The sequence below is a fragment of the Sceloporus occidentalis genome, unplaced genomic scaffold (genome assembly GCF_023333645.1).
Source record: "Sceloporus occidentalis isolate IW3139 unplaced genomic scaffold, rSceOcc1.0.p SCAF_1, whole genome shotgun sequence".
Lineage (NCBI taxonomy): Eukaryota > Metazoa > Chordata > Lepidosauria > Squamata > Phrynosomatidae > Sceloporus > Sceloporus occidentalis.
In genome coordinates, this window is record NW_028316981.1 from 63,775,195 (window position 1) to 63,790,380 (window position 15,186).

Consider the following 15,186-nt stretch of genomic DNA (forward strand, 5'->3'; position numbering starts at 1 on the left):
CTTAGGCCTGGAACAGATGGGAAGAAAAAGTGACTCAATCCTGCTTTTTCCCAAAGTGGGTCGAAACCCACTGCCCACAGCCCATTCGCAAGGCAGGCGGAATGCATGTGGCCTGACCCCATGGTGGGGTGTCAAGCCATGCCACAAGGTAAATTTTTTGTTGCCTCCCCACCATACATGCACATCATCAAACAAACACACTACCTGGAACTCCTAGATATATTCCATGTTCACCCAGATGTCATCCCATTGGATGGCTGTCTCTTTGAATGACCACACAGTTGCACATGTGAGTTATACATTGGCAAATCACAATCAAGGGGGGGAACCAAATGCCCCCTTCACCCCATTCCCCCCCCCCCATTGGATTATCTGATTTGTGTATGTTGTAGTTACATCCATTAGAGTTATTGCACTTTCAGCTCTTTGCTTTGCCACAGCCCCACATTTGCATCAGTGCATTTATATGCAGGGACAGAGATGCATATGTTCCATGCTAAGACAGACTATCCCAGGTTATGTTTGCTCCAGTTTTTAGCCCCAGAGCATGGCTTCAGTTTGGTTTCTGCCACTTTGGAAGTGTGCGTCATCTAAACACCTCTCTTTCAAAGCAGCTGGAAACCACTTTTATTTTGCCTGTCTGTTTCTCCCCTAAGACTGTTAGATTATAATACACTATGGACTGCTTTTATACTACACATTGATGAAAAATATTTATCTTACAGATTCCTGTCTCAAATTATCGCAATCCAGTATTGGAGTTGGAGGTTTATGATCAACAGGGGCGTAAATTTGACAATTTTAGTTCTCTTAATATCATCTGGGAATCAACAAAATATTCATTAGCCAACATAGAGGCCAGTATGCTGCTGGAGATGACTGTGAAAGATCATGGAAGCAATGAGAAAAAAATGCGAGGTGCAATTTCACGCTGTTATGCATTCAGTTTGATTGTATGAATTTATTATACTTTGATAGGTTTAGTACCAGGTCCAAAAATTTTGCTTTCTATAGTTCTGTTTCCCCATCACAACCTTTTCTGTTGTACAGTGATAATTTTGGAAGAAATTTTATATCTTGCTAAAAAAAATCTGTTATTTGTACACATTTAAGAGTATATGAAATGTAAAGGGAGGATTTACTTATGTGATGTGTAATTTTGAAAATTTAGTCTCTGTGCTTCTGTGTGCTGATGAATAGTGAAACTATAAATGCTGCTTTTCCAGTTTTGTTTGTCTCTTTTCTTAGGTTTGCAAACAGTTTTAGTTCAGCATAAACCTGGAACAACGACGATATCTGCTACTGCAGTTGGATATGAACACTTTCAACTTGTTACCAACGAAGTGAATAAACCAGTAATGATATTTTCTTCAAGATTTTCCTCTAACACCTTAATGATGTATATTTGCCACTACCATTTCCTTCGTATAATTTGATATAGTTTAGTAACTTTTTAAAATACTCATCATAATACAAGCAGTTGTGGGCATGAAAGGACTTCTTTTTGAGCACCTATATTTCAGTGCTCTATTTTTACCCCACCTTAACAAAATTTATATAAGTTATTGTACATTGAATTCTGGTTATGCATATAAGAAAGTCTTTGGTCTGCATTTTCATTTATACCGAAAAAGTGACCTTGTTGCTTTTAATATTGAAAAATCAGTAATGCAGATGTTACTGGGAAGGAAATATATTTATGATTTTACTGGAGAACAGAATAAGTGATTTCAGTAATGCACTCCCAAACACAATGACCATTATACAGAAAGCTGCAGTATGTTCAATAAAGATCTTGCTTGACTCCAGTAAAATTTTGGATTAACATTTAACCTCCTGTCCTGTCCACCTAATCATTGCTGTATCACTTAGGCCTGTTACAGACTGTCAAAATAAAGCTGCTTCGGGTCTCTTTGGAGGTATGCTGTTCAAATGATGCATGGGTCCTAAGAGTCTGGAGGTCGCACCAAAGCCATGCTCCAGTCCTAAGCACTGGAGTGCAGCTTTGGTGCATCTTCCGGATTCTTAGGATGCATGCATCATTTAAACAACATACCTCCAAAGAGACACGAAGCAGCTTTATTTTGACAGTCTGTAACAGGCCATAGTTTCTTTAACTGATTGCCCTAGGTAGGTTACTATTGCAATGATTTAAAATGTAAATAATTTCAAGTAGAGATTTGTAACAGCAAGCTAATAACTGAGAGGAACAGTTGAATTTAGATGCTTTTCTGAAAGGATATGGAACTCCACAATATGAACTTTAACCATAAAGAACAATGGCAAAATGTTATATTTGCTTCCACACAGTTTGTGATGTTGTTTCAGCTTTGAGCAATGGTATGCATTTTCCCTAAATTTACAGAAGAGTTGGTCTCTAAACATAATCTGTAGATTTTACATGTACAGTATTTAAAAGAATTTTGTCCACGGCTTTTTTTATCACAGACAGTGGATGGAATTGGTTAATTGAAGAAACTGCTCTAAATCGTTTAGTTGAAAAAAAATAGAAGTCACTCATTAATAATTATCCTTGCAGGGCAGGGTTTCACTTTACACTATTTATTTTTCTTTTTCAAAAAAGTGAACATAGTTTAGTATCTACTATCTTCCTTACATCATTAATGTAAGTAACCTGTTGGAGGGACATGTAGTGAGAACTCTGTTTCTGCAGCCTTGTTTCTAGTTTCATATACAACAACCAACCCATCACCCTTTTCTACAACCCAACAAGCCCTGTTCCACTGTTACAATCAATTTCACTAGAAAGGAAGATAGCAACATCCTTTCTGCCACATGAAGCCATTGATCAATCTAGTTCAACATTATTGACACTGGGGTGAAACTCTCCAAGGATACAGGTGTGAGCCTTTCTAAGCACAACCTAGAGATTCCAGGAATTGAACCTAGGAACTTTTATATACAAAATAATGTTTTCTGGTCCTGAGCTTGTGTGTATGCACAATGGAACTCTCTGGACCTTGTGATTTTGTTTATTTAATCAATATGTATATCACACTTCGTTAAGTATTTCCAAGGAGCTTTACAGAAGAGTTTATAACCTATTCAGTAGCAAGTGGTTTCCCCCCGACACATGGAAAATCTGTGTTCACTACTGTAAAGTTTTGCCCCAACCAAGTACTAACCAGAGATTCCCCTGCTTAGCTTTCAAGATCAGATGGGATCTGGTGCCTTTATGGCATTTAGGCCCACCTTGATTAACACTACTGAACTAATATGAGGAATTTATAAAGTCTAAATTTCCTTTATGGCTTAGATAAAAAAAAGTTTGATGTGATTTAAGTTCCATCATTCATATATGACCTCAAGAATTGTTCATTTCAGGAGCTGAGCAGGGTCAACCCTGGGGTTAGTACTTGGATGGAAAATCACCAACAAATACCAGGTGCTCTGGCCATATTTCAGAGGAAGGAACGGCCAAAAACACGTCTCAGTATTCCTTTCCTAAGAAAACCCTATGAAGTTCATGGAGCTGCCATAAGTCAACTTGAAAGCATGCACGCACGCGCACACACACACAAAATGAGGCATACTTCAATAAATAATAGCTATAAACATAATGCTTTCCCCTGAGAGCATGCGACTCATCCAGGGTCACCCAGTAGGTTTCATGGATGAATGGGGAATTGAACCATGGTCTGCAAAGTTGTGTTCCAACACTCAAGCAACTACACTACATGGGAAGGCAATGGCAAACCTCTGAACAAATATTGGCAAGAAACCCTTTTGATAGATGCACTTTAGGGTCATTATAAATCAGAAATTACTTGAAGACACATAACAATAATAAAGATATTCTGTGGAAATCAAGAAGTCAGGGATGGCAAGCTGGCTACAATATACGTATCTTGTTTCAAGGAAGCTGTCTGTTGCTTCCACTTCCATTGTCCATCTACCTGTATGTATATAGCTATGTTTCTCACAAAATATCAGATTTAAAATCTTAGTTTTTAATTTTCTGCATTACGTCTTGCAGTATGAACCTCTTATACCTGTATCTGCAACTATTGAACTAATACTTGTGGAAGATGTAAAAGTGAGTCCTAAAGAAGTGACCATTTATAATCATCAGAACATCAAGGTAAAGGACTGTCATTCTTTTCTTTTCTTTTCAAAGGTAGAATAAAATGTAAAAATGTGACTTACATTGCATATGCTTTCTTTGGCAGGCTGAACTGCTCGTTATGGAGGGCTCTGGATATTTTTCAATTAATACCAGTGTTGTCAACATTGTAAAAGTAGCTTATGAAGAAGTTCAAGGTGTTGTTGTGGTAAGTCTCATCAGGCAAACATATTCTTCTCACTATAAAGAATAATCATGTAGTAGTCAGATATATTTGTAAAGTTGATTTTGAAGAAGCACTAAACCATGTTTTATTGAACTCGCCTTAAAATTTCCACTGAGGTTAACTTGTACAAGTATACCTCAAAAACAAAGTAGATGTGTTCCTGATTATTTCTTCAGCAGTGAATTTGGTACCAGAGGCAAAAATAACATGGAAAGAATAGGAATAGGTTCCTACACCACAAAAAAAGAGAACAATTAAATGTATTTCAACATACTTTTTTTTCTAGAATTAACAGCATTCACAACTAAGCCTTGTATAAGTAAACAAAGACATTTTCAATTTTCTAGAACTCACTTGAAACCCTTTTTCCAAAATGCAACCAGCCATGACCTTTTCTTTTACCAGTATTCACTTTTCTGTTTCCATCTTTCGCAAATTTCACTTCCAGACTATGCTGTGTGTTCCGATAAAATTATCTCCTTTCAACTTCCAAGTGCTTGACAGAGCTGCATTAGTTTATAAGAATCATGAATCAGCCAACCTGGGCATTGATTTGTTGTTTTCTCTTAAGAACGGTGGTTCCATTTTAAGTAGGAGAAATTCCAAACTGTTAATAATTGTATTTTGTACATTTTAGGTGCATCCATTACATCCAGGTTCAGTATCTATAATGATCCATGACTTGTGTCTTGCTTCTACTATGATTGCCAAAGCTGAGGTGTATGTTTCTGATATACATGAAGTACATCTGGGAGTTGTTGACAAGGTCAGTATTAATTTCTCACTGCATTTGTGCTCGTGAGATATTCTGCCCATGTAGTAGCCCTCTTTAAGGGTTAATCACTCAAAGTTACCAGATTGGAGATTCAGCTAGAGCAGGAGAGGGTAACTGGTGGGAAGAGGTCAGTCCTTCCCTGGGCCACACCAGCATGAATAGAAATGGTGTCATGTTACTTTTAGTTCCAGGATTCAGAATAAAAGCAATAGTTTTCCCAGCCTTTTTAGGGTTGTGGAGGGCAAGGTGAGTCCATGCATCGTGTTTTGTAATTTGGGACTTTTTCAGCTGTAGGGAGGAGGCATGAGTTTTTTTCAAGAACCTGGAGGGCTACAAGGGTGTCAGAGTCCACACTTCCTCTGCCTATAAATTAAAATTTACCTGCACCCCATATATGTTGAAGAGTCATATTGAGAATGGAGCAAGCTTGTTTTCTGCTGCTTTGGACACTAAGAGACTGAGAAATGGATTCAAATTACCGGAAAAGAGATGCCACCTCAACATTAGGAAAAACTTCCTGACAATAAGATCCATTCAAGAGTGGAACACATTCCTCAGAGTGTGGTAGAGTGCCCTTCTATGGAGGTTTTTAAATAGAGACTAGGTGGTCGGGAATGCTTTGATTGTATATTTCTGCATGGTAGGGGATTGGACTGTTCCAACTCTGCAATTCTGTGATTCGAGTCCTGGAAGTTAGAATAACATATGGTCAAATAACTGAATTGTTATTTCACTAGTGCAATCACAAGTGCATGGATTGCTCTAAGCCTTAGATTCTAAGGGCTCCCAGTGCTTTCAGTCATAGCCTGACCAAAATAAGGATTTAATGAGATGGAACTTCTGAGAAGTCTTATCATTTAACAGGTGGAAGATTTCTGAGGTTTCTACAGAAGCTATTTTAATCAAAGGGGTTGTTCCCACTAGGTGAAACCCCGCGTTCTGAATCGAATCCAAGGAGTGGCATTCCTATTAGGATCCGATTTAAACCTAGAACGGTTCTAGAGCAACCCGCCATCGTCCCCACTACAAATCGAATCGTAGAGCGGGATAAAAATCTAAATCGAGTTTTCCTCATTTAACGCGTGTTAAAAAAACACTAGGGTCCGACCTACGTTTTTCCATTTATTAGAGTTAGGAACCGGAGTATTTAAATAGGAACGACAGCCTTTGAATCGGGTTAGATGGATGGGAGGAGCCGAGTGCGATGGGGCTGGCCTTGGGGGAGTTGCCCTTTCTGTCCCCATCCGTCATGGCTGTCGCCATTTTTGCTTCCCTCACCCCTTTGTCCGCTGTGGTCTTTCAACAAGAGATAAGGATTATTTTTATTTTTTATTTTAATGGTTTACAGGCGCTTAATCTCTTCAGCGCTTTAAGCGCCTGAAGTCCCGGCTGCTCAAGCGCCTGCATCTGCCGGTGGATTGCAACCTCCCCTCTGTGTGGGGAGAGCCCATTTCTAACGGAGGAGAGGCAGGAAGGGAAGGCTCCTCTCGAAGAGGCATTCCCTGCCCGCTTGGGCTCTGATCTCGCCCAGACAGGGAAGGGAAGGCTCCTCGCGAGGAGGCATCTGATCTCGCCCAGGCAAGGAAGGGCTCTGATCAATGGAGGGGGGGGGGGATAGAGCCTTTCTCCCTCCATTTCTCAAATGGAATCTGCCTTCTCCTCCAACCCTGGAAAGAGAATCTTTGGGAAGAGTGCTCCCTCCCTGCTTTTCCAGCAGCCTCCTTCATTGATCTCTGGGCTCTCTGAAGGGATTCTCCCTGGCTGTCTTTTGGGAGACATGAAGAGGGGATGCTGTCATGCAAAACCTATCCCATAGTTCCTCTGGAAAGAGCTTGGGTTTCTTAAATTCGCTTTGCCAGAAGCCTCCCCCATTGATCTCTGTGCTCTCTGAAGGGATTCTCCCTGGCTGTCTTTTGGGAGACATGAAGAGGGGATGCTGTCATGCAAAACCTATCCCATAGTTCCTCTGGAAAGAGCTTGGGTTTCCTAAATTCGCTTTGCCAGAAGCCTCCCCCATTGATCTCTGTGCTCTCTGAAGGGATTCTCCCTGGCTGTCTTGGGAGACATGAAGAGAGGATGCTGTCATGCAAAACCTATCCCATAGTTCCTCTGGAAAGAGCTTGGGTTTCCTAAATTCGCTTTGCCAGAAGCCTCCCCCATTGATCTCTGTGCTCTCTGAAGGGATTCTCCCTGGCTGTCTTGGGAGACATGAAGAGGGGATGCTGTCATGCAAAACCTATCCCATAGTTCCTCTGGAAAGAGCTTGGGTTTCCTAAATTCGCTTTCCTAAATTCGCTAAATTCACAAACAGTCAATGAAATGGAAACGATGCCAAAAGATAAATCGCTTCCAAATATTCCGGATTAACGTTACGTCATTCTGACGTACTATTGATTGACAGCTCCAAATAAGGTATGGAGGAGAAGAATCGCTTTATTTAAACACCGATTTCATGCCAAGTAGGAACGCTTGCAGGTAAAAACTTCGATTTAAATAACCAGATGGGAACAATGAACAAAGCGATTCGGATAGCGGGATAAGAACAGTGTTATTTTGAATCGATTTTATTAAAAACGTTGTATTTTAAATCGTTTCAAATCTTAAGTGGGAACAACCCCAAAGTGCTGCTCTCACCTAACCATAGCTGTGAGTTCATAATGCAGAATGAATTGTTTCCTTCCTCAAAAATCTTCAGCCACAATTCAGTCCACCAACTATCCCACCTAAAATGAGCATGTAAACTGATTTGAGGCAAATATGACTTCAGACTGCAGGGAGGAACAAGGCTGATAGTCTTTCTTGATTCCATAATACTGGTTCTGATCCATAATACTAGTTCTTAGTAACTTGATAATGGAAAAGTTTTAACTAAATTGTCAATAAACAGAAGAGGATTTCTTCAGAGGAAAACTGAATATTTGAAAACAAATGTATTGCAGGTAGAAATTGGTAAAAAAGTTAAAGCTTTCATCAGAGTGATAGATGCTTCCAAGAAATACTTTCCAGCTAAATACTTCACCTTCATGGACTTAAACCTTAACTCAGCATCTCAAATTGTTTCCTTAAAGTAAGTTTTATTTTAATTTGTTATTCCCTCTTTTATACAGAAGAAACAAAAATAATATTATAAGTATTTTGTAAAAAGGTAATAATAACAGTGTACATTCAAAAAGATAAAGTTGTAACATGTACAGTCATAATGCATCACTAATATATATAAGATAATATGATTTAGTAATATATTGTGATACGCCTGAAATATTATTTCATTATAATAATCTGCATTGTTTTTTCTTGTTACATTCATGTGTTTTCTAACTAATAAGCCTGCAGTAATTAAAAAAACTAAGCAGAAAAATGCATTCCTTTAGAACACTACTAATAAAAGCAAAATAACACTGATAAAAGTGTATAGATGCCAGTGGCTTGATTAAAAGAAGTCTGCATGAAACAATAACACCTTTATCTACCAGCAAAAAAAGCTCAGAGTGAAGACAAGGTCGGCTTTATTAAAGAAGTTTCTTAATTGGAGCACTAGTACTAGTACTGAGGAGCTCCGTCTCATTACCTCCCTTGAACTGTTTAAAAAGAGACTTAAAACCTTTCTCTTTAACCAAGCATTCACCCATGTTCAGTGAAGTTATGTTCAATCCCCTTTTCTCCCTCTCACTTACATACACCTATGAATTGGATTTTAATTGTATATTGTAATTAATGTAATGTGGTTTTAATTTTACGTTGTTTTAATAATTTATTATGTACATGGCTTTGATCACTGCGGAAAAGCGGTATAGAAATAAATATTATTATTATTATTATTATTATTATTATTATTATTAAGCACCTTGTCTCATATTCCTACAGATCTCACTTCTATAAAGGAAGAAATGTTGAAGCCACTTGTTTTTTGCCATTTTTGTCATAGACTTTTTACCAATGTCACAAAAGCAAGGGGCATAACCCTCAAACACCTCCAACCAATTTTTAGTTGTGTGTTTTATGAACAAGCCAGTGTAGTGGTCTAGTGGTTTGAGCAATGGACTATGAATCTGAAGGTCAGAGTTCAAACCCCTGCTCAGCCATGGAAACCTACTGGGTGACTTTGAATAAGCCACACTCTCTCAGCATCAGAGGAAGGCAAAACTCCCTCTGAATAAATCTTGCCGAGGGTCACATTAGGGTCACCATAAGTCAGAAATGACTTAAAGGCACACAACAGCAATCTTATAGAAAGAGCTCCCAAGTCACCCTTTGCTTCTGGGCTTCTTACTGGGCTGCATCCACACTGCAGAAATAAGCCAATATGACACAACTTCAGCTGCCCTGGCTTAATGATATGGAATTCTGGGAACTGTAATTTTGTGTGGACCAGAGTGGATGCAACCTGTGACAGCACTCTAAACCCTTTTATAAATTCGAGGTCCAAAGCCTCTTACAAGTATTTGGATTTTCTTCATTGCAGAAACTGTCAACTTCACAATTAAGCCTCTTGTTTTGTAAAATCATTTAATTAAATCATTTAGTATCTTTAAATTCACTTAATTACAGCCTCTGGCCTGAGTTATTGAATTCTGAGAAGCAGAAATAACTGGAAGGCTTGACATGGCAATCAATTTGATATAATCATAACAGTCTAATAGACATTTTTAAAAAAATATATATCAAGTTTTATCAAATAAATCATGTTTTGTTCTTGCTTTATATTGTTCATATTCTAATGCTTTCAAATGCTTTAAGTATATGTGGTGTTCCAACAGATCATAACCTGTCTATGAAGCAGACTGGAATCAATAATGTTGTTTGCTGAGATACCAATGCCTTATCCTTGATTTAAAAAAAAACTACTTAAAATTCAGCGAACATTTGTACAACTAATTTGAACCTATTGTATATTATGCTGCTTAGGACTTAAACATTAGCCAGCAACATCTAAAAGAGCAAGATAAGACTTTTGCTACAGAAGGTTCTGATTATTCTTTTTTACATTAATCTGTTTGTCTAATTAATGTATTTTCTTACTGCAGAGCTCTCAGTGAAGCTTCTGATGATCACACTGCTGTTTTTCTAGTTCATGGCATTGCCATAGGTCAAACCAGTCTTACAGCTGTTGTCACTAACAAATATGGAGAGAGAATCAGTTCAGCTCTACAGCAGATTGAAGTAAATATTTTTATTGTTATTAGAAAATAATTTCTGGTTACTTACAATGATTTAATCAAAATTATTAAAATTAATGAAAATAGTATTATCATTTTAAATAACCAGTATCAACAATATTAAGCAGAAATATTGGTATTGTAGATTTCTAGGTGCTCAGCTTGCTGAAGCTACAAGATATATTTTATTAATAAAGTAGAAGCAGTAGCAATCTAGGTTTTGTATAAATTTAAAGGGTAAAAGTCACAGCCAGTGTCCAAGAATTTCATTCTGCCACCCCTTGCAGACACCTAGTTCTGGATTAAACACCGTAATTTTATTTGTCCCTTCTGTTGTACACAACCAGTTATATTAACAGTAAAGACCCCCAAACATACATGATACTGCTTGTGTAGCTGGAAAAATCTGACCACTAACATTATATTGGCATGTAATAATTACGGTTTTTGTATTCAGTCAATATTGGCATGAATTGAAATGTCACTGGAAAGAAACTTCTTGCCATCTTCCTATCTATGCAGTACATTAAAACTAAAACAGGTAGGCAAGGAAGGCACTCGCAAAACTATCTCTGAATAGACCTTGCCTAAGAAATTTGAGGAGTCGCCACATGCTGACAAAGAGTATACACACAGAATCACTGACAATCATGCCCAGGTGCCCCACTGTCTTTATCTTCAGAAACAACTGAGCCTGAAATTGAGGAACAATCTATTTTAAAAAATATCTGGCAAGCATACTGCTTTTAAGTACTCCGTGTAATTAAGGTATTCAAAATATATAAAGTGATTTTTTTATTATACAAGTTTCCATTAATCTTCAAGGATATGGCAAGTTAAAGAATTCCAAAGATATAAAAGAAAAGCACATATCTGTGTAAATTCACGTCCCAGCATTTCAGAAAGAAGAATTAGATGGCTGACTTTTGGTAATCTACTTGTTTTTTATGTTTCTAGCACAGGGAGCTAACAAATAATTTTGTATGACGCTGGCCTACTGAGGAATATTCTGGGGAGGAGGGGAAAGGTGGTGAGGTGTGTCTATGTTGTGCCCAGATCCTCTGTAATTTATAAGTAGGAGATAAACTAGTACAGTATATCTTACTTGTAACTGTGAATAATTCATTTTATAATTAACTACAGATTACCTCTGAGGGAGGACCACAGCCTCAATCCAACATAGTCTTCTCCATCAGCGATACCAGTATTGCCTCTGTGAACAACAGTGGCCTTATTACAGGCACATCAGTTGGCAACAGCACTGTGACAGGGATGGTTCAAGCTGCTAATGCTGAGACTGGCCAAGTTGTGGTGGTTTCTCAGGTAACTATTTGATATACATTATGTGGTTGTATTTCAGGTTATTCTTTGTTCTCACAGTGTTGGGAAAATCGAGACTGCTATGTGAAAGTTAAAGCTCCCTAAGACTGTGAATCTGTCAAGATATGTTACATAACCCTGAACTAGAACCTGTTATTACTCATGTTTAAAACTTCATGTAAGCACCATTTATCAGTTTAAAGCAAAGTAAGGGGCTCTACAGACCGGCATTTTGTGCCGACCTGTAGGCGGAGCCACTGTGGATTTCCCAGCAACTTACAATTAGTATGTTACGCTGGTGAGGGGAGCTCATGAAATTAAACAAAGTCCCATACATGCATTGTCAGGTATGTGCCAGATAGACAGGCAGGTAGACTGACTGACTGAAAGAGTCACTGTTTCCTTTCTTTCTCCCACATAAGTATAAAATGTTCACATCCAGGACTGGCAACACTGATGTGTGATCTCTGTAATGCTACACATGATAGTAGGAGAACGTCCCAGAAGTGCTTCTGGTGAGATTTCTCCCTCATACATCAGGCCTGAACTGAACTTTCAGACTGGCTGATGTGCTTGCAGATGTTCAAACTGATGGTGATATGCTTTCACATTTTCTTGCAGATCTCATTTACAAAATATTTCCAAAATGTTGTTTTCACATTTTTAAACTCTTCTGTTCATGAATTGGCATACTTGTCATATTTTTTGTCTCTAAACAAACTATCCATTGTAGCAGCTCTGATTTTTATGATCATGTGTTTTTGAAACAGATGCCTAGAACACAATACAAGTAAGACGTTCTGCCTTTCTTTTCAGGATAAAGTTGAAGTCGAGGTAATTCAGCTTGAGGCTGTTAGAATCCATGCACCCATTACACGAATGAAAACTGGCACTCAGGTAAATCAAATCACTGTGTTTTGGATTCAGTTCATTTTTATATGTGGTATATTGAATTAGAAGACAGCTGACATAATCTAATTGGTGAAGACACAACAGCTTATTGTTTTATATTTTTCATGTTTGTAAAGATGCACTCAGCTTTAATTGTGGGTACTTTTCAAAATCAAAGTAAAAATGCTTCTGTTCCTCCAGATGCCAGTGTATGTGATGGGTATCACAAGCAATCAAACTCCTTTTTCATTTGGCAGTGCAGTGCCAGGATTAACATTTCATTGGTCTGTCACCAAGCGGGATATCCTTGATGTCAAATCAAGATTTACTGAGGTAAACTTTAAACTGGAATTTGTTTTCTAAATTTTGTCAAGAAGCTAAATTTGACAGGGTGAGATTACAAGAAAATGTGAGTCACACTTTGTGTTCTTTGTTCATGGATGTATTTACTTCAATGCATAGTTTTCTGGTAGCTGACCTAATATGTCAAAGATGCCCACTAACAGCTTTATCACACGAGGCAATAAACTATAATAATAGCTAGTTAATAGTGTTTGTTGCTGGGACTTAGCACATGATATCACCTCCTTTCTGTTGTTATCTTGGTGGGAGAGTGTTTGCCATTCATTTCTTTTCATTCATACAAAATGTCAGTGAATGACCTGCTTTCCCACTTTTATGGTGCTAGCATTTGCAGTGTGATGAATTAGTTCTGCTTTAATCCTGATTTTGGATGGCAGACTTTAGGTGTTACTTACCCTTTGCCTGCCAGTGAGTTCCTGAGTTAGGAAGACAAGATTAATCACTGGCAGAGTAATCACTTTCATTTGCCACTGATTAGCCTACCCTCATTAGTTTCTCCATGTAAGACTGCTTTTAATTTATATTTTATATTTATTTGGGGGGTATCTGTCTGTGTGTGCCAAACTAGGCACACACTGGGTTGTACTGGGTGGACAGTGTCAAATGTTGCATGTGATAATATATTAGTGCAAATGAAGGCTGTAGGGCCAGAAAGATTATGAAGATTACAAAGGTGTGATAAAGAAGAAGTAGTCTTGAATACATAGCACATTTGAAAAGAATGAGATTTTAGTAGCAGAACTCTCTGGTTTGATGAAGTCCTAGGTCAGTGCCGATGTTTCAGACTCCCAATTCCATTGTGTTTGTAAGTTATCATTTCCTTCAGGGTTTTTCCCCATTTCAAAAGTTGTCATTCTTTCCTGCTGGCAAATGGACTGGTTCTTGGTCTTACCAGTATCCTGTCCAAAGTCCTCATTTTGCCACCTGTTAATATTGGTCATGTTTTATTGCCCTGTATACCTCCAATGCACGCTTCCCATTTTCTTTTATGAGATCACTTTCTGCATAGAGACATTCTGTGTCCGCCTCCTAATTTCATATTATATTGTCACCAGGAATCATTCAAACACCATAGGAATATTTCTTTGCCTGGCATATTGTTGGGGCAGATATCATATTATACCTATAGATTTCTGGACATGTTGTGGCCTCCTTGCGGATGGCTCTTGATTAGGGATAACAAGTGCCCCCTTGCCTACAAGAGGTGGTGATTTTTGGTGCTCTTTACCTGAGCACTTATACAACATCATGAGATTTGCTGTTCTTATATTTGAGGTTATCACAGTGATGCACAAACAGCATTGCTGTTAACTGATGCTAGGAGAATTGCTGTACTCAATGGTCGCCTGTTATAATCACAATAAATTCTGAGTTTCCACTGGTGGCAAGAATTCAGTACAACCTCAGTATCAAGCAGAGGATGAATATCCACCTGTATTCTTCTGCACTGACAAGGATTTGGACAAGATGAATCTTTGTCCTTTCCTACTCCATGATTTAAGATCGTTGCACATCTGCGACTGTATGAACAGAGTGGATTTGAGAAGAGTCTAGACAGTTTGAGAGCATAGATATGAAGAGCAGGCTATTGGTCCATGTAAGATGTTGAGGTAACTTCCTTCAGAGCTAAGACTACTATTTTGTCTTTCAGGCTTCTGTTCAACTCTCCATCCAGAATAACTTTGCTATGGATGTTTATGGAAAAGGGAAAGGAAGAACAGGACTGAAGGTTGTTGTCAAAACCCTTGATCCTTCAGCTGGACAATTTTACCACATGTCAAGAGAATTATCTGATGAAATCCAAATACAGGTATCACATTGGTAGTTCATACTGTAAAATCCTGTTGTCTTTTGTGAGTGGAGCAGAGTGTATGTGTTTCTGAATATGTTTTACAATTCCCCCTAATTCCACATGCCTGGTTACAATAGGGCACTGGATTAGAGTTAATAAACTGAGAATACTGATAAAACTGAGGGACTGAAGGTGGACTATAAATCTATTCGGGTGGTATTCACCTAGTTGTGAATAAAGCTGAATTCTACAGAATGGATCAGAACAATAGTTTAAGAGTGTTTAAGTGATGTTTCTTGGTTTTATGCATAGTTTAATGTGTGTTTAATGTGTTATTATATGTGCCGTCACAAGAGCTTTGGGCTGTAGGCCCAATATTACAAGGTGAATCATTGGTGAAAATGATAAATAACTTATTGTTGTGATTGTTAACTGCCATCAAGTTGTCTTCAACTTACAGTGACCCTATGAATGAGAGACCTTAAAGTCACCCTGTCATCAACAGCCCTGCCCAAGTCCTGTGGCTTCTTTGATTGAATCTATTCATCTGGAATGCAGTCTTCCTTTTTTCCTAGTGCC

General features: G+C 38.2%; 1 protein-coding gene across 1 annotated transcript in view; it reads left to right on the forward strand.

The window, feature by feature from the left end:
* LOC149321492 (nuclear pore membrane glycoprotein 210-like) overlaps window positions 1-15,186 on the forward strand; it is a 131,188-nt gene that overhangs the window by 72,614 nt on the left and 43,388 nt on the right. The window contains exons 17-27 of the mRNA XM_089523152.1: window positions 726-918; window positions 1,249-1,355; window positions 3,998-4,102; window positions 4,191-4,292; window positions 4,948-5,076; window positions 8,025-8,152; window positions 10,110-10,245; window positions 11,385-11,564; window positions 12,378-12,458; window positions 12,654-12,785; window positions 14,467-14,625. Of these exons, the coding sequence (XP_089379278.1) occupies window positions 726-918; window positions 1,249-1,355; window positions 3,998-4,102; window positions 4,191-4,292; window positions 4,948-5,076; window positions 8,025-8,152; window positions 10,110-10,245; window positions 11,385-11,564; window positions 12,378-12,458; window positions 12,654-12,785; window positions 14,467-14,625 (1,452 nt within the window). The remainder of the gene's footprint in view (window positions 1-725; window positions 919-1,248; window positions 1,356-3,997; window positions 4,103-4,190; window positions 4,293-4,947; window positions 5,077-8,024; window positions 8,153-10,109; window positions 10,246-11,384; window positions 11,565-12,377; window positions 12,459-12,653; window positions 12,786-14,466; window positions 14,626-15,186) is intronic.